The sequence below is a fragment of the Crotalus tigris genome, unplaced genomic scaffold (assembly GCF_016545835.1).
Source record: "Crotalus tigris isolate CLP2741 ecotype Arizona unplaced genomic scaffold, ASM1654583v1 scf7180000024309.744930, whole genome shotgun sequence".
NCBI lineage: Eukaryota > Metazoa > Chordata > Lepidosauria > Squamata > Viperidae > Crotalus > Crotalus tigris.
This window is the reverse complement of record NW_024100481.1, coordinates 18127-40218: the sequence shown is the minus strand read 5'-3', so window position 1 is coordinate 40218 and position 22092 is coordinate 18127. Positions and strand designations below refer to the sequence as shown.

Genomic DNA, 22092 nt, shown 5'->3' with positions numbered 1-22092 from the left:
CTACTTCAGCCCTTTTGCGCTTTCAACACGCTGGTGTGGTCCTGAATAACTTGATCTGTTTTTGATCCATGGAAGTGCGTTACAAAAAGTTCGTTCTGGCACTGCCTTTGCTCCCCTTCTCTCAGGGACCCCCCCCCCAAAAGCTCCCAGCTCCCCCCCAAAAGAAATTTCTCATCCCTGTAATTCTGTTTTAAAACCATGGAAGCCACTGGCCATCGCCACCCTTTAATAATAATAAAAAGGTTTGGTGGGTATTTTGAGCTTTTCGGTGCTTTCGATTCAAAATGTTGTTTTATTTCTATTTTATTAGCTGCTACCAAGGTTTTGTTCGTGGTCTAAAGCAGGGCTGTCCAAGCTTGGCTAATTTTTAAGACTTGTGGACTTCAACTCCCAGAATTCCTCAGCCTGTTTTTTTTTTTCTCCTCCCTCCTAGAGCGGAGAGATTGCAAAGGGATTACAAGAGAGTAAGCAGGCCCCGATGGGTGTACATATCGAAAGGAATGCTTTAGTCCCAGGGAACTCTGGGAGTTGAAGTCCACAAGTCTTCAAGTGGCCAAAAATGGTCTAGTGGTGAGGAAATCACATGTTTGGCTGGATATTTTAAGGTATTTATAAAAATCCCTTTCCCAAGCTTGTTGCCATGTGAAAAAAAAAAAAAAGATGGATTGACCCCGTTTGAGCCAGCTGGCCACAAAAATGAGCATTTCCCAACCTCGAGACTAAGACATCTCTTTGGAATTTGCAGGCCGTTGAAAGCAAACGCTGAGTCAGCCCTCAAAAATGCGACGGGAACCTCAGTGCAATCTGAGTTACAGTGGAGTTTTCAAGAAAAGGCTGGACACTAAGGCCACTTTGAAGGACTTTGTGGACTTTCAACTCCCAGAATTTCCCAGCCGGCACAGCCCTGCTTTAGACCACAAACAAAACGCTGGAAGCAGTTAGTAAACAGAATTAAAACAATATTTTGAATGGAAAGCACCAGAAAAAATAGGCACACTGAAAAAAAATGTACACCGGGATTTAAAAAAAAAAGCACAGCTGGTTGGGGAATTCTGGGAGCTGAAGTCCACAAGTCTTAAAAGTGGTCCACCTTGGAGAGCCCTGGTGCTCCTGCCTTGAAAAGGGGATCAGACTAAAAAAGACCTCCATCCCTTTTATTCTGTTTTTCTCTTTGTTGCTGTGAAAGTGGGGAGGGGGGGGAGGCCCAACCGGGAAAAGACTGAGCCCCCCCCCAATATTCTGACCAGCCTCGTAGCCTCAGGGCCCCATTCTACGCGAGACCCGTGGGGACCTGGGAGTCAGGAAATGGATTTGGCCACTCCGTCCTTTGCGACCTTGAGCAAAACACGGCTTCCTCCAAAGCTGTGCAGTTGCGTCCCCCTCCCCTACTACACACACACACACACACACACACACACACACACACACACACACACACACACGGAGGCAGCTGAAACAAAAGAGGCTGACATTCCGGTCAGACCCTGAATCCAAGTCCAGGAAGCTGCCTCAGCGGATATGATGATGGTGGTGGTGGTGGTGAGGCGGTTATCCCAGTAAAAAAAAAAAAAAGAGAGAGAGAGAGAGAGAGAGAGAGAGAGAGAGAGAGAGAGACTGACTCTCATTTGGAACTGGCTGCCCCGGTTTTTGGGTGGGAGGGATACCCTAAAGAGGCAAAGTTGGGAAAGGGTCTAATCAAAATATTTGCACGTGTTCTCTCTGGGGTTGCAACCGGCTTTAAAACGTTTAGCACCAACCCATGGGCCCCCAAATCCCTTCCATTGGAATAAATTATGCAAACCTGACTAAATTTGCATCCGGATGATTTTTAACGTGCTTGCAAGGCAGGTTAGAGGAGAAGAAAGCGCCGGGAGAAGCGGATTGGTTGGGCCTTTTAAAACAGATCGAAATTCAGACGCTTTAGTGCAGGGCTAGGCAACCTTGGCTCTTTTATGACTAGTGGACTTCAACTCCCAGAATTCCCCAGCCAGCATACTCCTTGTGGCCCTGCTTACTCTCTTAGAATCCCTTCCTCTCCAATCTCTCCGCTTTAAGGGATAGGTGAGGATGTGAAATAGGGGAGGGGTCTCCAACCTTGGCAACTTTAAGACTGGTGGACTTCAACTCCCAGAATTCCCCAGCCAGCATACTCCTTGTCCCCCAGCTTACTCTCTTACAATCCCTTCCTCTCTAATCTCTCTGCTTTAAGGGATAGGTGAAAAAGAAAACAGGCATGGCTGGCTCAGGAATTCTGGGAGTTGAAGTCCACCAGTCATAAAAGAGCCAAGGTTCCCCACCCCTGCTTTAGTGACTCCTGTTTATGACAGTCACAGGGTCCCCGGGGGACGCCTGCTCCCCTTTTGCAACCTTCTCACAAGCAGAGTCAACGGGGGAAGCCGAATTCACTTAACAACCGTGTTAATCCCTCGGCAAAGTGCAGGGACTCCCTTAACAGCTGTGGCAAGACAGGTCGTAAAACGGGGGCCAAAGTCACTTAACAACGGAAATTTGGGGCTGACTTGTGATTGGGAGCCGAGGGCTTCCTGTACTAGCATTTTCACTTGCCGACACCCATGTTCCCGGCCTCTTCCTGCTCTGCCCTTAAGCCGTCTACGATCGATCGTGGGGATAAAAACATACGCAACTTTTGTCGACTCTGCTATCGGAGCACCGAGGAGGGCATTCAATTGAAAAGTAGCTTTTAATGGAGCTCGGACTGGGAGGAAGCGACGGGCGGGAGGAGCAGAGCCTCCCTTGGGCAGCGCAAGATCCTGGCCAACGAGGAGGGGCAAGTCGAGTCCCCTCAGACGGGGGGGGGGGGGGATGTTGGAGAGTCGTTTTTTTCCCTGTTTTTTTCTCTCCAGGCTCAAAGTTCTGCCTGGTTTGTGGCTTGGCTTCCAGGGGTTGGTTTCGCAATCGGCAGCAGCTCTGTTGAAATGTCAGCCGTCCTCCGCTTCCCAAGCCAAAACGAAGAAGAGCGCAGACGGCCTCCTCTGCCAGGCTCCCCTGATGCGGTGTTGTGACGGCCTCTCCAAACGAGGCCCAAGAGGAATCCTTGGGAGAATCGCCCTCCTTCTCTTCCTCCTCCGAGGCTTCCCCTCTTCCTTCCCCAGGGCTTCCTCCGGTTCCCCAGCTGTGCCTTTCCCTCTCCTGGCACTCCTCGGGCCCCCCGGGGAGCCCTCAGACCTGTTCGGGCCGTCTTTCTGGTTCGGCTAGCGAGAGGCGGCGATGTCGGCCGGGCTGCTGCTGTCTGGGTAGGAATGAGGGTGCCTGGCCCGAGGCATCTGGCCCTGCGGTGCAGAGAAGGACGGCTTCCAACCTGGGCAGGAGGAGCCCGGAGGCCAGTGAGCGAGTCTGCTGGAACCGAGAGGGCGAGGCCCGTCCCCCCAACGTTGGGCTGACCCCGCAGCCCTCCAGGCCCTGCTTCTGAATTGGAATACGCCTCTGAGCACCGCTTGCTAAAGCACCTGCCAGCAAAGCACCCTGCTTACCAGGGCAGACAGTAAATGCTGTACATTTTCCTTCGTTCATTCGTTGATTCATTCATTCATCCATTCATCCATCTATTCATTCATTCATTCATCCATTCATCCTCTCTCTCTCTCTCTCTCTCTTTCACCTTTCTGACTCCTCTTCTGTTTTCCCGTTGCTTGATCAGGTCCTCGGAGTGTAGCTGCCGCGTTGGGGGCTGTTCTCTGTGGCTGGCTCTTCTTCAACACAGGGGAAGCACTTTCAGGTCCCAACTTGGCTTTTTTGCCCCCTGTATGAAATACAAACACACACACACACACACACACACACTATCGTTAGGACGGGGGAATCTGTAGACAATCGTCGTCTCCTGAGAATGAAATGAAATGAAAAACCAAGTCTGAGATGGTGTAGGGCAGCGGTGGTGAACCTATGGCACGCGTGCCAGAGGCGGCACTCGGAGCCCTCTCTGTGGGCACACGCGCCGTCGCCCCAGCCCCGCCTCCTCCCACAGCCCCCTCCTCACCAGCAGCCCTCCGGAGGAGAGTGGCCCCCGGGCGCGGTCCACAAGGAGCAGCGCAGCCAAGGACATGGCAGCCGGGCAGCGGGGACACGACTCCGCCTTTGCACCCCATCGTGCGCAGATGATGCTGCAGGGCACGGGCGGAGGGCGTGGCCCCCATGGTGCTGCTGGGTGATCTGTGGTGGGCCGTGGAGGTGGTGGGTGGTCCAGCAGGCACGGCGGAGCGGGGATAGATGGGGGGGTGGTTTGGGGGCACTTGCTCTCTAAAAGGTTCGCCATCACTGGCATATGGGGTCTCCTGCTGGAGTGAGGGGGTTGGACTGGATGACCTCTGGGGTCCTCCCAGCTCTGTTCTTCTTTCTGCGATCGTACGTATTATCCGCCCCATCAAGCCCAAAGAAAATCCGGACTGCTGCGGGATCTCCTGTCACGAGCAGGGGGGTTGGACTAGAAGACCTCTAAGGTCCCTTCCAACTCTACAATTGGAGGTTCTGTGTTCCTTCTGCATCGGAATCTCCTCTGTGCTCTGGACCAAGTTTCCGCCCAGGGAGTCCCCAGCCGGGAGGCCGAAGGGAAGACCCTCCCAGGGGCCAGTCACCCAGTTAGGCAGAGCTTTGACCCCGTCCTTTGGGGAAGGGCTGGCCATGCTGCAAAGGGGCGGAGGGATGGCTGGGGAGGGGCAGGGCTGGCCCGTCCCCCCCTCGCTCCCGGGGGTCAAGGGAAGGGGGGCTTGGTTCAAGAACTTCTCCAAGCCTAGAGATCTGGCTGGACAACGGGAAACCTCCGGAGGGATGAACGCTTCAACCTTCTTGCCAGCAGAGGCGAGAAATATGGAAGAACATAGTGGGAACGTTTCTCCGTGTGTTCCTGGCTGCCCTTTTTATTTTATTTATTTATATTTTGCCTTTCTAGACTGCCCGTCTCCCTCAAGGAGGGGCTTTTTATAGAGTTTTTCATTTGGGCTGCGTTGTTTTTACTTTGTTAGCCAAAGCCGGGGATATGAGCTGAGCGGCCGTATAAATGCATTAAATAAATAAAACGCCCAACGACATCGGGAGAGGTAGGCGCAGGCTAAGACCTGCTGCCCCCAAAGTCTCCCCAATAGAGCTCCCCGCCCTTCTCCTCAATATTATTATACCTCTGCTTCTAGCAAGATTCTCTCCTTTCGGGCACGCAGCTGATACTAGGCCAGCCCAACTAGTCCAGCGTAGGAAGAACGCTGGCAGGATTTGGGAATGGCCAGTCTAGAGAAAAGAAGGACGAGGGGGGACAGGATAGCAGGAGGGGACAGCCACTTGTCTGAAATGGTATAGGGCAGTGGTTCTCCACCTGTGGGTCGGGACCCCATTTGGGGTCGAACGACCATTTCACGGGGGTCGCCCAACAACGCAGTCCGCCATTTTTCCCCCCTTTTCCTTAGCTGGGCTACTCCCTTTTATTCTATTGGCTTTTGAAAGCCAATAGAAGAGACTCTCTTGAATAGAGTCTAATTCTATTGGCTTTCAAAAGCCGATAGGAATTGTCCAGGCTGTCTCTGCCCTGCTGAGCCCGCCAAAAGTCCCAGTCAACTGCACCAGTTGAGTAGTCCTCGACTTACGACCGGTTGAGTAGTCCTCGACTTATGACCGGTTGGGGGTCACGGCATTAAAAAGGTTGAGAACCACTGGCCTAGAGTCTCCTGCCTGAGCAGGGGGTTGGACTAGATGACTTCCAAGATCCCTTCCGAGTCTGTTATTCTTTCTTTTTTTCCTTCCTTCTTTCCTTCCTTCCTTCCTTCCTTCCTTCTTCCCTCCCTTCTCCAACACTGGAAGTTTTTAAGAAGAGACTGGACAGCCATTTGTCTGAAATGGTGTAGGGTCTCCTGCCTGAGCAGGGGGTTGGACTAGATGACTCCCTTTTGAGTCTGTTATTCTTTTTTTCCCTTCCTTCCTTCCTTCCTTCCTTCCTTCCTTCCTTCCTTCCTTCCTTCCTTCTTCCCTCACTCCCTCCCTTATCCAACACTGGAAGTTTTAAAGAAGAGACTGAACTGAAATGGTGTGGGGTTTTCTGCCTGAGCAGGGGGTTGGATTAGATGACCTCCAAAGTCCCTTCCAACATTATTGTTATTGTTTTTTTCACATATACCTTTCACATTGATGGTCGTCTTGACCTTTGCAATGGGTTCCACTACTGATAGTTCACGAAGAAGCTGGAAAAGAAATATTGTTTGCTGACTGAAGAGCAGAGAGCAGTCTGGCCTCGCAAAGACACCCAGTGAAAAAAATATGGAAGGATTCTAAATGTTTCTCCTGGTGCAAAAAAGAACCCAGTGGGCAGGCAGCCAGAGAGGGCAAACGGGCGCAACACCAGGAGACTTTTTGCACCCTTAGCTTCCCTGCACAGTGAGGGTCCAGGGCTGAGCTGCCATCCCAGGGTCCCCGTTAAACCTGCCTTTCCCTCGGCTCACCTTTTCTGGATTCTTGCTTGAGGCTGCCGCGTTCTTATTCCCACCCTTCGTTTCTGGGGGCCCTTTGACCGGAGGCCTGGAGGCCGAGTTATTCTGCTCTAGGACACAAGAAGGAACCAAGGACGTGGGACTTCCCTCAAGGGAGGGAGAGAAGCTGCTTTTTCTACTTCCGGTGTCTGACCCCGTGTGGCCCTCCACGTTACCTTTCAGGATTTTGTCGTCTCTGGGAGATGCCTGGTTTCTGAATCGGCCCTGGAAGCCGAATCTCCTTATTCTATCCTAGAGGGAAAGAGCAAAGGGACCCGTATTGATAAGCTGGTAGACCAGTGTTTCTCAACCTTGACCATTTTAAGGCATGTGGACTTCAACTCCCAGAATTCCACAGCCAAGGTTGAGAAACACTGGTAGACTGAAGGCACGCTGCCCCCCCCCCGCTACGTTGAGCTGTGTGGGGGCGTCGCCTGCCGGTTTCGATTGGTTAATAATAATAATAATAATAATTATTATTATTATTATGGATCATCGCACAGTCAGCCAGACGCTCAGACTGGATTTGGCATTTTGTCTACCTATCGAGTCCTTACCCAGGACCTGGGATAGGCAGATGTGGATGTTTGATGGTATTACAGGTATCGTCGCAGGATGGAAGCAGTTCCCAGTAAGGCTGCCTTTTGCAATTGACTAATTCTGTTATTTCTGATTCTGGATGTTGTTCTTTCCAGAACTGGTGCATTCGTTTTAGATATCCTCTTCTTGTTGGACTTGATCTGCAGTAACAGATCATTATTTCTTTGTTTTCCACCACTGTGTATCTGCGACGGGTAAACATCTTTTCTTCCAGTAGTTCTGCAGCTGCTGGCCCTGGTTGCTCAGCCAACAGTCCTGAGTCCTGTAACCCATTTTTCACCAGATATCTAGGAACTCCAATATTATTATTATCGATCATCGCACAGTCAGCCAGATGTTCAGACTGGATTTGGCATTTTGTCTACCTATCGAGTCCTTACCCAGGACCTGGGATAGGCAGATGTGGATGTTTGATGGTATTACAGGTATCGTCGCAGGATGGAAGCAGTTCCTAATAAGGCCGCCTTTTGCAATTGACTAATAGCGAATTTGTCAATGCCAATGGTGTTCAAGTGGTGCTCCAGTTGTTTTGGGATTGCACCCAAGGAGCCTATGACTATTGGTACTACCCTTGCTTGCTTTTGCCACAGTCTTTCTATTTCTATTTGTAGGTCTTTGTATTTTGTTATCTTCTCCAGTTCTTTCTCTTCTATTCTGCTGTCTCCAGGCACTGCCACGTCCACTATCCAGACTTTTTTGTCTTTCTTATCGACAATTGTTAAGTCTGGGGTGTTATGTTGCAGGTGCTTGTCTGTTTGAATTCTGAAGTCCCAGAGCAGTTTAATTTTATCATTTTCTATGACTTTCTCTATTTTATGATCCCACCAGTTTTTGCTTACAGGCAAATGATATTTTTTGCAGATCTTCCAATGCACCATTGTTGCTACTTTGTCATGCCGCTGCTTGTAATCAGTCTGTGCAATCTTCTTGCAACAGCTTACCAAGTGGTCCACTGTTTCTTCAGCTTCTTTGCATAGGCGGCACTTACTGTCTGTTGCTGTCTTCTCAATTTTGACTTTGTATGCATTTGTCCTTAAGGCTTGGTCTTGTGCAGCCAGAATTAGTCCCTCGGTCTCTTTCTTCAATTTTCCTGCTCTTAGCCATTGCCAGGTTTTATTATTATCTGCTTTCCCAGCTATTTTTTTCATGTATTGGCCATGTAGTGCTTTGTCTTCCCATGCCTCTATTCTGTTCTTCATTTGGTCTTTCTTGTAGGCCAGTTTGGTCTCTCCAGTAGTCAGTAAGCCTTCCTGATATACTAATTTCAGTGCATCTTCATCATTGTTCTTCAGATATTCTTCCAAAGCCATTTTTTCTTCTTCAACCATCTGATGTACTTGTAGCATTCCACGCCCACCTATTTGCCTTGGTAGATAAAGTCTATCAATGTCACTGCGTGGATGAAGGGCATGATTCATTGTCATTATTTTTCTGGTCTGCCTATCCATTGCTTCCAATATTATTATTATTATTATCGATCATCGCACAGTCAGCCAGATGTTCAGACTGGATTTGGCATTTTGTCTACCTATCGAGTCCTTACCCAGGACCTGGGATAGGCAGATGTGGATGTTTGATGGTATTACAGATATCGTCGCAGGATGGAAGCAGTTCCTAATAAGGCTGCCTTTTGCAATTGACTAATAGCGAATTTGTCAATGCCAATGGTGTTCAAGTGGTGCTCCAGTTGTTTTGGGATTGCACCCAAGGAGCCTATGACTATTGGTACTACCCTTGCTTGCTTTTGCCACAGTCTTTCTATTTCTATTTGTAGGTCTTTGTATTTTGTTATCTTCTCCAGTTCTTTCTCTTCTATTCTGCTATCTCCAGGCACTGCCACGTCCACTATCCAGACTTTTTTGTCTTTCTTATCGACAATTGTTAAGTCTGGGGTGTTATGTTGCAGGTGCTTGTCTGTTTGAATTCTGAAGTCCCAGAGCAGTTTAATTTTATCATTTTCTATGACTTTCTCTATTTTATGATCCCACCAGTTTTTGCTTACAGGCAAATGATATTTTTTGCAGATCTTCCAATGCACCATTGTTGCTACTTTGTCATGCCGCTGCTTGTAATCAGTTTGTGCAATCTTCTTGCAACAGCTTACCAAGTGGTCCACTGTTTCTTCAGCTTCTTTGCATAGGCGGCACTTACTGTCTGTTGCTGTCTTCTCAATTTTGACTTTGTATGCATTTGTCCTTAAGGCTTGGTCTTGTGCAGCCAGAATTAGTCCCTCGGTCTCTTTCTTCAATTTTCCTGCTCTTAGCCATTGCCAGGTTTTATTATTATCTGCTTTCCCAGCTATTTTTTTCATGTATTGGCCATGTAGTGCTTTGTCTTCCCATGCCTCTATTCTGTTCTTCATTTGGTCTTTCTTGTAGGCCAGTTTGGTCTCTCCAGTAGTTAGTAAGCCTTCCTGATATACTAATTTCAGTGCATCTTCATCATTGTTCTTCAGATATTCTTCCAAAGCCATTTTTTCTTCTTCAACCATCTGATGTACTTGTAGCATTCCACGCCCACCTATTTGCCTTGGTAGATAAAGTCTATCAATGTCACTGCGTGGATGAAGGGCATGATTCATTGTCATTATTTTTCTGGTCTGCCTATCCATTGCTTTTAGTTCTGCTTGAGTCCAGTCCACTATTCCAGCTGTGTACCTAATGACTGGGATTGCCCAGGTGTTGATTGCCTTTATGGTATTTCCTCCATTGAGTTTGGATTTTAAGATCTTCTTCACTCTCTTGATGTATTCACCTCTAATCTTTTTCTTGACTTCAGTGTGCTTGATGTTGTCAGCTTGAAGGATACCCAAGTATTTGTAGTACTCTTCCTCATCCAGACTCTTAATGTTATTTTCGTGGGGCATCTTGATTCCTTCAGTTTTCACTATTTTTCCTTGTTTGATAGTAAGTGTGGCACATTTGTCCAAGCCAAACTCCATTACAATATCTTGGCTATATATACGGACAGTGTTGAGCAGCGATTCTATTTCAGATGATGTTTTTCCATACAGCTTCAGATCATCCATATAAAGGAGGTGGGATAGTCTGGCAGATGTTTTTGATGTTTGATAGCCATGTCCTGAGTTATTCAGTATTGTTGACAGAGGAAACAGTGCAATAACAAATAGTAATGGTGATAATGAATCTCCTTGAAATATTCCTCTCTTGATATTAACCTCTCCCAGCTTCTCACCATTGATCTGCAACTGTGTCTTCCATTGTGCCATCGATCTTTGCACAAATTTTCTGATGTTTCTACTGACTCCTGTTATTTCTAGGCACTTTATTATCCAATCATGTGGCAGAGAGTCAAATGCCTTTTTGTAGTCAATCCATGCACATTCAGGTTGGTCTTCCTTCTCTTGCAGTTTTCCAAGATCATTTTGTCTATTAGGAGTTGATCTTTTGTTCCTCTGCTGTTGGGGCGGTTTCCTTTCTGCTCAGGTGGAAAGAGATTGTTTTCAACTAGATGCTGTTGCACTGCATCAGCTACTACACCAGTTAGTAATTTGAAAGTTGTTGGTAAGCAGGTAATTGGCCTGTAGTTACCTGGTGTTGCCCCTTTTGCTGGATTTTTCATTATTAGGTAGGTTTTCCCAGTTGTTAGCCACTTTTCAATTTCTCCTCCTTGTAGTATATTGTTGAACTGTTTGGCAATGAGTGGGTGTATAACAGTTAGATGTTTCAACCAAAACCCATGCAGTTCATCTTCACCTGGTGCTGACCAATTTTTGATTTTCTTTGCTCTTTTTTCTACCATTTTTGTTGTTATTACTAGTTCTTTCATTTCAACTTCTGTTTTATTTGCATCCACCTCTTTTAACCAAGCCGCATCCTTGTTGTATTTCTTTGGGTTATCCCATATCTGCTTCCAGAACTGCACTGTTTCTTCCTTGTCAGGTACTGACTGATTCCTTGCAGTTTCTCCATTGATGGATTGGTAGAAACGTTTCTGATTGGATTGAAATTGGAGGTTCTGCCTATAGTTTGCAATTCGAGCTTCATATCTACTGATTTTCCTGGCTATAGCTGTTATTTGTTGCTTTATTATTTCCAGTGCTTCCTTGATCTTCCTTGTTTCTAAGTGGTATTTCTTGATTAGGTATTCTTTGGTCTTCTTGTTCTTCAGCTTCTTTTCTTTCATCTGTTCTAGCTTGCTTGCATGTGATCTTAACTTGCTGATCTTATTTTCTAGTCTAACCTTCCATTTTTCTGGTGCACTGTTTGTTTGTTTTTCTTCTTTGTTGATTTTGCACCCCAGGTATTCTGTTATAACTGCAGCTGTGCTGTACATTAGTTGGTTTGTTTCTTGCAATGAATTGGTGCTTATACTTGATATTGCAATATTTGCATCTTTTAATGCTTGTGCTAGCTGTTTCTTTGGAACAAGCTTCAATGCAGGTAGCCTTATTCTGTTGTTTTTGTGCTGTTCTAGATGCTCAGTTATTCTTTGTTTCAATTCTTTTATTTCTTTAGTTAGAGGGTTTTGTTCTTCCTGAGGAAGAGGTGCCTGGTTTCCAAATGAGAACAGTTGTATATCTCTGCTGGATTCCTTCACTGCCAACTCCCCCTGGTTTGCCTCTACATTCTGAATTACTTCTGGTAAGGCTTTGATTTCTTTGCCCTGGGTAAACCTTTGCAGTTCGTCCAATTCTGTTTCTGTGAATACTTTATTTCGTGTTATAAATCGGCGTTGATCTGCTAGTCTCTGTTCTGTTATTTCTGATTCTGGATGTTGTTCTTTCCAGAACTGGTGCATTCGTTTTAGATATCCTCTTCTTGTTGGACTTGATCTGTAGTAACAGATCATTATTTCTTTGTTTTCCATCACTGTGTATCTGCGACGGGTAAACACCTTTTCTTCCAGTAGTTCTGCAGCTGCTGGCCCTGGTTGCTCAGCCAACAGTCCTGAGTCCTGTAACCCATTTTTCACCAGATATCCAGGAACTCCAATATCTAGCGCGGACCTTGTTAACCCGGGCGACGTCCGAGCCGGTATGGCATTCTGAAATTTACGTCTCACCATATTTTTTATGGGAGAGACACTCTTTGTCTGACTCCTCTGATGAGACCTGTCCAGTATGGTTGAACCTCTGGCATAGCTCTCATCTTCCTCAGAGTACACAAGCCCCACAACCACGTCAAGGTAGTGCCTCACTGGGGGATTATTATTATTATTATTATTATTATTATTATTATTATTATTATTATTATTATTATTATTATTCAGCCTGGAGGCTAAAAGACCGCAGCATGGCCTTCTCCAATTCGAAGAGACACTTGTGCGGCAGGCTGAGGCAAAGAGGCAGTCCCGGAACCAGCAAAATCTGGGGGGCTGGACAGGGGACAGATTGTATCTGCCCTCAGTGTGGAAGGGAGTGTCATTCTCGAATTGGCCTTTTTAGCCACACCAGATGCTGCCTTAGGTCCTCTTTCCAGAGCACGAGACTGAAGGATGCCAATCAATGAATAATAATAATAATAATAATAATAGGAACTGCTTCCATCCTGCAATGAGATCTGTAATACCATCAAACATCCACATCTGCCTATCCCAGGTCCTTGGGAAGGACTTGATAGGTAGACAAAAATGCCAAATCCAGTCTGAACATTTGGCTGACTATGCGATGATCCATAATAATAATAATAATAACAACAACGTTGAAAGGGACCTTGGAGGTCCTCTAGTCCAACCCCCTGCTCAGGCAGGAAACCCTATACTGTTTCAGACAAAGCACCTTGACTGAAGGGTCTCTGCGCAGTCACAGAGGCTGAAAAACTGTCCTGGGTCCAGCTAGCTGAAGCAGGACCCCTCCCCTCAAGACCCCTTATCTGCTTTTGAATCCACCCATCATTCCCCCATTGGCTGAACCCGACTGAGCTGAAGTAAGAGGAACAAATAAGTTTTATTTTAAAATACTAAACATTTACATTCTTTTCTTGTGGCAGAAACGCCTATTAGCGATGTTCGCCACTCGGAGTTACTTAATAAAGTTAATAAAGTTGGGATATAAAATTTGTGGGAGAGAAAGCCAGGTCACCGCAAGTCAGATGGCTTATAAATTTAATATATTATTTTGACCGAGTTGGCGTTTTTGTCTGCCCAGCGAGTCCTTCCCAAGGACTTGAGACGGGCAGCTGTAATGGTTTGATGGTGTCCAAGGTATCCTTGCAGGGTGTAACTGTTCCAAGTAAAGCTGCTTTTGTATCATCATCATCATCATCATCTCATCATCCAAACCCTGAGGAAAATGATAGCCCTGCCCCCCCTCCCCGTGTCAGGTGAAACAGAAGCGTTAATCACCTTCCTATTTAAAATATTAGCAGCTTGCCTTGCAAGGCTGCCTGCCTTATACTGATTTCTGATAAGAAAAGGAAAAAATAGGTCTGTGTTTGTTTGAAACGAGGCAGTTTCCACAGCAGCACGTTTTACTGCTGCACCTCCTCAATTCAATGCAGAGTTTAGAAATAGGAAATATAAATAAATGAATAAAATGTTGCAAAGGGAGCTTGGGCCTACACTCCAGCAGTACAGCCACCAAGGCAATAATGAATGAAGCAGAAATGGATGGTTTTAACAAACGGCACCGAAGACGAAGCCCGAATGAGCAGAAGTTAGGACAGGGGTAGGCAACCTTGGCTCTTTTATGCCTCGTGGGCTTCCACTCCTAGAATCCCCCCAATTAAAGGGAATTGAAGGCCACAAAGTGGCCAGATTTGCAGACTCCTGGTCTAGATGCTGAACAAAAGTGTGAGGATATATGATGACGGTTATTCCAGGAAAAAAAAGGCTACGGCGACCCACAACCTTTGTGACCAGAATCCAGGGCCCACCTGAATGCTTATCCGTTCTGCTTCTTTCGCCATTTCCAGAGCCAATCTGAGGTCCTTCTTCTCACTTTTATTCCTGATCTTGGCCTGGATGGAACAGAGGCTTAAAATCAGAGCTGTGACTGGCCGGGGGGGGGGGGGGGGACGACTCACCATGCAGCTTCTTCCAGAAGAAGGCTGCATCGGCCAATCCAAAGAACAGCTCTGTCTTGTCCTGAAAGGGTTACTAGGGGAGGATGCTAAGCCTTCATCCTTCCTTAAGTCTTCCCTTCCGTCCCTTGTTGTTTCTCAGCCCTGGAAATGAGGCTGTCTGGAAGGAAAGAGCTTGGAGTGGAGAGAGAGAGAAGAATGGGAACAGAAGCCAGCTTGGCCTTCCTCCTCTTTGCCGGCCCCTTTTTCACACGGCTGGGAAAAACTTGACTTTGCCTTAGGGGTGGGCAGGTTTTTCCCCCCTAGGGAGAAAGCGTGGAATTTTGTGGCCATTGTGAAAAAAGAACAGTCTGGAGAGAAGAATGGGTGGGTGGAGGAGTGGGTGCCCATTCATACAGGCAGCCCTTAATTTATAAGCCTTTGAAGTCACGAAATGACCTGTCGTAAGTCGAGGACCCCCTGTACCTTCATCAAAACAATTTGTTTAGAGCAGGGGTCTCCAAAGTCGGCAACTCTGAGGCCTGTGGGCTCCGACTCCCAGAATTCCTCAGCCAGCCATGCAGTCCACAAGTTTTACAGTTGCTAAGTTTGGAGACACACACACACACACACACACACGTGTGTGTGTCTCTCTCTCTCTCTCTCTCTCACACACACACACACACACACACACACACCCCACCAATTCTTTGCAACCTGCTATAGATCTGTGTCCTGAATCATCTGGAAACGGGAGGCTCATTGAGGGACACACAAGGAAAGCAGAGAAAAAACTCTATCACTTCGGCACGTGGGTGGTGATGCCTTTCTCTCTCTCTCTCTCTCACACACACATACACAGGACAAAAGCCTTGGATGTTGTGGCCCACTTTGCAAAGAAACCCTCAAGCAAAGGTCCTTCTCTTACCAAGACGCTTCCTTCTCCGGCTGCTTCACCGTAGTTCTTCAGTTGGGAGGCAGAGATCCAAGCACGGGTCACGGGGTGGCCGAAGAAGGTCACGTGGTACTTGGACTAAGCCAGAAAGAGAGAAGGTCAGTGGCCAGTTTGAGGAGAAGCCGCCTGGAGCAGAAGCGAAGCACGAGGGGGTTCCTCGACTGGAGAAAAGATACGATGACCTTTGCAAGGAAAACCATAGGAAAAGCCCTGGAAAGGCCTGTCTTAGCTAGCAAGCCTCATTCCCCAGATCAGGGTAAGCAACCTTGGCTCTTTTATGACAGGTGGACTTCAACTCCCAGAATTCCTGAGCCAGCATGGGGGAAACTATGGCCCCCTTCATGACTTGTGGACTTCAACTCCCAGGATTCCTGAGCCAGCATAAGGGAACTATGGCCCCCTTCATGACTCATGGACTTCAACTCCCAGAATTCCTGAGCCAGCCTGGCTCAGCTTGGAAACCTCTCCCTTTCCCCTCAGCATGGCTGCCTCAGGAATTCTGGGAGTTGAAGTCCACCAGTCATAAAAGGGCCAAGGTGGCCTAGCCCTGCCCCAGATCAACTGCTCAGACACTGCTTGCCTGTCCCCAATGGCGGCGGGGGGTTGTTCTTTGCAACTCCTTCCCATCTTTTGGAGAAGAGGGGCAGTTGTCTGGCACCCCCTCCTCTGTTTGCTTTTGGGGCAATTTTACTGGCCTCTGTCTGTCTTCCATTTTTTAAATTCATCCTGTTTGCAGCTGGGCTTCCGGCATCCCCTTTTTCGAGGAGTTCCCACTATCCTGAACGCCTCTCTTGCGAGGTCTGATTATCATGGGTGGGGTACATAGGTACACAAAAACATGGCAAATAGACACCATACTTAACAGGAAGTGAGTCTGCCTGGGAAGAAAACAGGAAGTACTCTTCAATGTCAGGGTCAGCTTCTATGATCCCCGGCCACCTAAAAACAGAGGCAGGAAGAGGAGCGGAGAACATTGAGCTACGAGGATCCCTGGTCAAGTTTTAGTTAATTAATTAAATTCATTCTTCTAATGAAGAAAGGTGGTTCTTCCTTTATTCTCTTCTGTATCTGAGAAATCTTGAAATCCTGATGTGAAAATTTCACATTAATTAATAACTTGCCTCTTGAACGTGACTCCCTTCTTGGAGGAGAGGGCAAAAGAGAACACAACTCTGGCTTCTGCACCAGACACACAACTGCACTGTGCATAGCAAAGCTAACTGCAGGCAGTCCTCAACTGACAACAGTTTGTTTAGTGACCGCTTGATGTTGCAGTGCCCTGAAAAAAGTGACCTGCAGCCATTTTTACACCTACAACTGTTGCAACCTCCCCACGGTCCTGCGATCAAAATTCAGATGCTTGAGAGAGATTAAAAACTTTAATATACGTGGTAGAGATAATTTGTTGATGTAAAACAATATTTGATTATGTTAATTTTAAATTGATAAAGCTTTAAAACAGGTGGAGTAGTAACAGAAATTTAAGCTAGAAATGGAATATATTAAATCTATTATGTTATTTGTAAGAAATAGAGAGATGATAGTGAATGTATTAAGTTGAGCTGTTTATGTATGTTTTTCACCTTGAATTGTTTGTTTACCCAAACACCACGGTGTGTCTAAAGTACTCTTTTTTAAAATTAAAAAAAAAACCAATAAAATATATTTTAAAAAAAAAACTCAGATGCTTGGCAACTGACCCATACTTGTGACGGTCGCACTGTCCCAGGGTTACATAAACAGGGAAGCCAGATTCACTTAACAACGGTGTTACTAACTTAATTGTTACTGCAGTGATTCACTCAGCAGTCGTGGCAAGAAAAGTTGTAAAATGGGACAAAATTCACTTAACAACTCTCTCACTTTGCCACAGAAATTGGGGCTCAGTTGTGGTCGTAAGTCGAGGACTGCTGTAAGGATGAAGAAGAACAAGCCTGGAGTCATTTCATCCACTTTTTAAAAGCGGTGAGAGAGAGAGAGAGAGAATGTCAAATGCAGGCTGTGTTTATACAAAACACTTGACTGGGTCCGATCAAACAGGCGGCAGACGCATCTCTCCGACACGCACAGCTTAGTGTTCCCCTTGGTTACGTTTGTTTCTGTTGTGGCTGCCCCGTCTGTTGTGCAAATCCAGCCTGTTTGTTAAGTTTGATCTTGCACACGGAGCCAGAAAACGAATTAAATCCAGAGAGCCGGTCATATGTGTTGCACAAGGGCTGCCGTAGAGTCACAAAAGACTCTGAAAAAAACATTTCTGCAAACCACAGTTTCGTCCCTCGGTCGCTTTTTGTGGTGCACACAGGCCATCCAAAGGTGAGAGAAAAAAACAGGGATGAAAAAAGCCAAAGGTGGCAGGTCCCAGTTGCTGCTGATTTCAAAAGGGCAAAAATTCCTCAGATTAGGGCCATAACTTGGGTATGTTGGGCGAGAATTGGGTATGTCTAGTTTAACGAAGAGAAGGACAAGGAGGGACATGATAGCAGTATTCCAATATCTCAGGGGCTGCCCCAGAGAAGAGGGAGTCAAGCTATTCTCCAAAGCACCTGAAGGCAGGACAAGAAGCAACGGGTGGAAACTAATCAAGGAGAGAAGCAACCTAGAACTAAGGAGAAACTTCCTGACAGTGAGAACAATTAATCAGTGGAACAGCTTGCCTCCAGAAGCAGTAAATGCTCCAACACTGTAAGTTTTTAAGAAGAGACTGGACAGCCATTTGTCTGAAATGGTGTAGGGTTTCCTGCCCGAGCAGGGGGTTGGACTAGATGACCTCCAAGGTCCCTTCCAACTTTACTACTACTACTATATAAATCTTTCAAACTTCTCCATGCCTGTAGATTTGATACGGTCTTTTTTTTTTTTTAAAAAAAAAAAAGAATTGAATTCTTTCTCCTCACTAATCCAAGAGGCATTTTCCCATCCTGTCCTGACAGCGCCTTGGTGCTTTGCCTATTCCCTAGTAGTCAATTCCACAACCCCATTTTGTCAAGAGATCCTGGTCAATTTCACAACCCCCAGTCAATTGGACCAGGCCAAAATAAACCTCCGTTGCTCACATAAGGCTTTTTCCGGGCGGGATCCCCATCTGTAGAACACACACTGTGAGAGGCTGCATTCAGCACGGTGGAGAAACCACAATTCCCTTGAAATGTTTGTCATAGAAACACCCACGCACCAAGATGTTTGAACAAGAGCACGAAGAGGGTGGCTTGGAGTGTGAATGGTGAGTTGTGTGACTGAGGCAGCAGTGACACAATTAAAGTAGAATGCCTTGAAGAAACCCAGCCCGGGTGTGCCTTGGGACAAGCTGCAGCAGGGTCCTTCTGTGCTCTGTCTAACCGGGTCCCCCCATAATATGGAAACAGGGGAGCCCTTCTGAACGCAGCGTTTGTACCCTCACATGACCAAGAGGTACACATGACACCCCTGTTGCGTTCATTTATAAAAGTCCACCTTGCTGTATACATCCTTTCTTTCGGGATTTGGCCTTTGGAATTACTTCTCCTGCATTTAGGAATTGGGTGTGTCTAGTTCAGGGGTTCTCAACCTTGGCAACTTTAAGACTTGTGGACTTCAACTCCCAGAATTCCTCAGCCAGCAAAGCTGGCTGAGGAATTCTGGGAGTTGAAGTCCACAAGTCTTAAAGTTGCCAAGGTTGAGAACCCCTGGTCTAGTTTAACAAAAAGGACTAGGGGGGACAGGATACCAGTCTTCCAATATTTGAGGGGCTGCCACAAAGAAGAGGGGGTCAAATTATTCTCCAAAGCACCCGAAGGCAGGACAAGAAGCAACAGATTGAAACTAATCAAGGAGAGAAGCAACCTGGAACTAAGGAGAAATTTCCTGACGGTGAGGACAATTAACCAGTGGAACTCCTTGCCTCCAGAAGCGGTGAAGGCTCCAACACTGGAAGTTTTTAAGATGAGACTGGACAGCCATTTGTCTGAAATGGAATAGGGTTTCCTGCCTAAGCAGGGGGTTGGGCTAGATGACCTCCAGGGTCCCTTCAACTCTGTATCCTGTTATTTAATCTAAATCAGTGGTTCTCAACCTTTTTAATGCCGTGACCCCCAACCGGTCGTAAGTCAAGGACTACTCAACCGGTCGTAAGTCGAGGACTACTCAACTGTGCAGCACCGTTTGCAGAATGGGACTTTTGGCGGGCTCAGCAGGGCAGAGACAGCCTGGACAATTCCTGTTGGCTTTGGAAAGCCAATAGAATGAGACTCTATTCAAGAGAGTCTATTCTATTGGCTTTCAAAAGCCAATAGAATCAAAGGGAGTAGCACAGCCAAGGAAAAGGGGGGAAAAAATGGCGGACTGCATTGTTTGGCGACCCCCGTGAAATGGTCATTCGACCCCAAATGGGGTCCTGACCCACAGGTGGAGAACCACTGGTCTAAATAACGGTGTTCAGCATGCCACACTAAGTTGGGGTTGTTTCAGTCTGGTTCTTTTGGCCTACCAGGGGTATCCATATTGCTTGGCCCACACGATGGACCCTGGGAAATAAATGGCATAGACCACTTCGTTTTCGGAGCCCGACCAGTCCTCCTCGGGAACACTGCAGCTGTTGTGCTGAAGATCTGAGAAGAGAAAACAAATGTGCCACTGAAATTAAGCCTGGTCAAAGGACTCCCTTATGCTGAGCTCAGCTCCTACAGGGACACATCGGTGCAGTTTTACTGGCAGCAAGACAGGAAGGAAGGATGTACGCAGCCAGGTGGACCTCTTCCTGTCCTGTTTTTCTTCCCGATTTCCTCGTCGGGACCTATAGCCCTGGGGTTTCCTTGTGGTCTCCCACCCCAGTTTTAATCAAGTCCAGCCATGATTAGCTTTAAAAGGTCAGCTGACTGTTGCCACCAAAAAGAAGCTCAATTTGTGCGAATGTACGGACTTTCCCCTTTCACTCTGGAGTTAACAGAGCAACAGAGTTGGAAGGGACCTCAGAGGTCTTCTAGTCCAGCCCCCCTGCTCAAGCAGGAGACTCTATAGTACCACCCCGGACAAATGGCTGCCCAGTCTCTCCTTAAAAACCTCCAGCATTGGGGCACACGCAACTTCTGGAGGCGAGTCGTTCCACTGATTCCTGCTTGTCCAGAATGGGAGACCCTTGGCAGAAAACGCTTTCACTTAATCGAAGGAAAGGAAGACCCCCCCCCCCAGACCACCAGCCCCACTCAGAGGCTTCCCCTCTACCTGGATTCTGGCTACAGGACCAGTCCTCCGGCAGGGCTGAGGGGTCCACGTCGCTGCTGAGTCGCCGCCACTTCTCACAGCTGGGGTAAGAGCACTGGATCCAAGCGGTACAGCAGCCTGGGAGCAGAAAAGCACCAGGAAACTGGCCGTCAGAAAAGGAATGGAAGTGCCAGACAGCTGTTCCACACAGGAAGAAAGCTTCCCTTGGCTGGAACTGGGGCTGGAGGGCCCCAGTCAGGGGGGTGTTGCTATAATGAGATTCCTGCACTGGGCAGGAGGTTACACCAGACCAGGGGTAGGCCACCTTGGCTCTTTTAGGACGGGTGGACTTCAACTCCCAGAATTCCACAGCTGGCTCAGGAATTCTGGGAGTTGAAGTCCACCCGTCCTAAAAGAGCCAAAGTGGCCTACCCCTGGACTAGATGATCCATCCCTTTCTCTTCTGATCCTGACCTTCTCTGATATATCAGGAACAGGGGAAAAAAGGCCCCAGCAAACCTCAGCTTTGTAAAGCTGCCCAAATACAGGAGGTCCTCGACTTACAAGTGATCATTCGAAGTTACCACAGCATTGAAAAAAGTGACTTCACCCTTGCAACCACTGCAGTGGTCAAAACTCAAGATGCTTAGTACTTGCGACAGCTGCAGCGTCACATTTTTTTGCAACCCCATGGCTAAAATTCAGATGCTGGGCAACGCTGACTCGTATTTAGGACGGTTGCGGTGATCCCCTTTTGCGACCTCGTGACAAGCAAACTCAGTGGGGGGGAAGCGGATGCACTTAGCAATCTTCTTGCTCATTTAACAACCGCAGCGATCCACCGAACAACCGTGGCAAGGAAGGTCGTAAAATGGGGCAAAACTCACAATGACTGTCTTGGTTAGCAACAGAAATTTTGGGTGGTCGTAAGTTGAGGACTACCTATATCCCGATTTTAATGTATTTTTCTCCCTATAGTTTTGGGATTCTTTTTTACGGACTGTGTAGCTTGTCCTCAAAGAGACAGCAGCCTACGCCACACTGTGTTAAGGGCCCTTCCTCACAACTACACACACACACACACACACACACACATCCCTCCTGTCTTTTAATCAGCGGAAAAGCAAGACAACCAAGAACACACCACCTTTGTGGCCAGGCTTTTCTGCCTCAGAGGAGCCATTGGTGGGTCTCCTGGCTTCCTCTGAGCACGTCAAGAAAAGAGAGAAAAAAGGATCCCAGCTGACAGGATGGGTGTCCCAAGGACGAGGCAGGGAGGGCGGGAGGGAGGGAGCCGGCAACCACACTGAGGAAGCACACAACTTTCTTGGCCTTCCCTTCCCCTCAGCCCTTCCCCTCCGCAGCCGTTGGTTGGGCCAGTCAGTCAAAATACAGGTAGTCCTCAACGTACGACCACCACTGAGGCCAACATTTCCATTGTTAACTGAGACATTTGTTAAGTCAGTTTTGTCCTGTTTTACGACCTTTGTTGTTCACCTCCCGTCAAAACTTTTTAAAAGATTCCATCAAAATTGCCCCGCCCTTTTTCTTCTTAACCCATTCTAGGCTTCTTCCTCCCTGTAAGCGCTGTGCGCCCCCTCCTCCTCTTCCTCACTTCTGCAGGTGGCTTTATTTACATGCATCTATTTTTTTTCTCAGCCAGAGGCTCTGTTCTAGGAAGCATCCTTTTTATGCTCCCTATTACAGCAGACTCCCCTCCCTTCTGTGACAAGATAATAATTCCTCCCTCTTCCCAGGCAGCTTTCTCTTCTTTCCACTCTCATTCTTTCTGCGGAGAGATTAATTACTGTAATCGTCTTCTCTCTTTTCAAAGAGAAGCTGTACTTTCTCTTCTTGGGCTTCTTCTTCTTTCACTCTAGCTCCTTCCACTTCTTTCATGTCTTCCTTCTTCCTTTCCTTTGTTCTTCCTTCC

At 47.3% G+C, this 22092-nt stretch overlaps 1 protein-coding gene across 5 annotated transcripts in view; it reads right to left on the bottom strand.

The window, feature by feature from the left end:
* Positions 1 to 2968: 2968 nt before the first annotated feature.
* The window catches only part of LOC120299734 (zinc finger CW-type PWWP domain protein 1-like), a 36249-nt gene continuing 17125 nt past the window's right edge, over positions 2969 to 22092 (bottom strand). For 3 of the 5 annotated variants that reach the window (XM_039324852.1, XM_039324853.1, XM_039324855.1), the window contains 10 exons: positions 20181 to 20297; positions 19447 to 19567; positions 15848 to 15923; positions 14958 to 15062; positions 13904 to 13987; positions 6644 to 6719; positions 6441 to 6538; positions 6119 to 6182; positions 3620 to 3760; positions 2969 to 3290 (listed from right to left, as the gene is read on the bottom strand). In XM_039324852.1, coding sequence (XP_039180786.1) covers positions 3181 to 3290; positions 3620 to 3760; positions 6119 to 6182; positions 6441 to 6538; positions 6644 to 6719; positions 13904 to 13987; positions 14958 to 15062; positions 15848 to 15923; positions 19447 to 19567; positions 20181 to 20297 — 992 coding nt within the window. In that variant the 3' untranslated portion in view covers positions 2969 to 3180. Of the gene's footprint in view, positions 3320 to 3619; positions 3761 to 6118; positions 6183 to 6440; positions 6539 to 6643; positions 6720 to 13903; positions 13988 to 14957; positions 15063 to 15847; positions 15924 to 19446; positions 19568 to 20180; positions 20298 to 22092 lie in introns of those variants that run through there. The other 2 variants (XM_039324854.1, XR_005554477.1) reach the window with 2 other exon arrangements.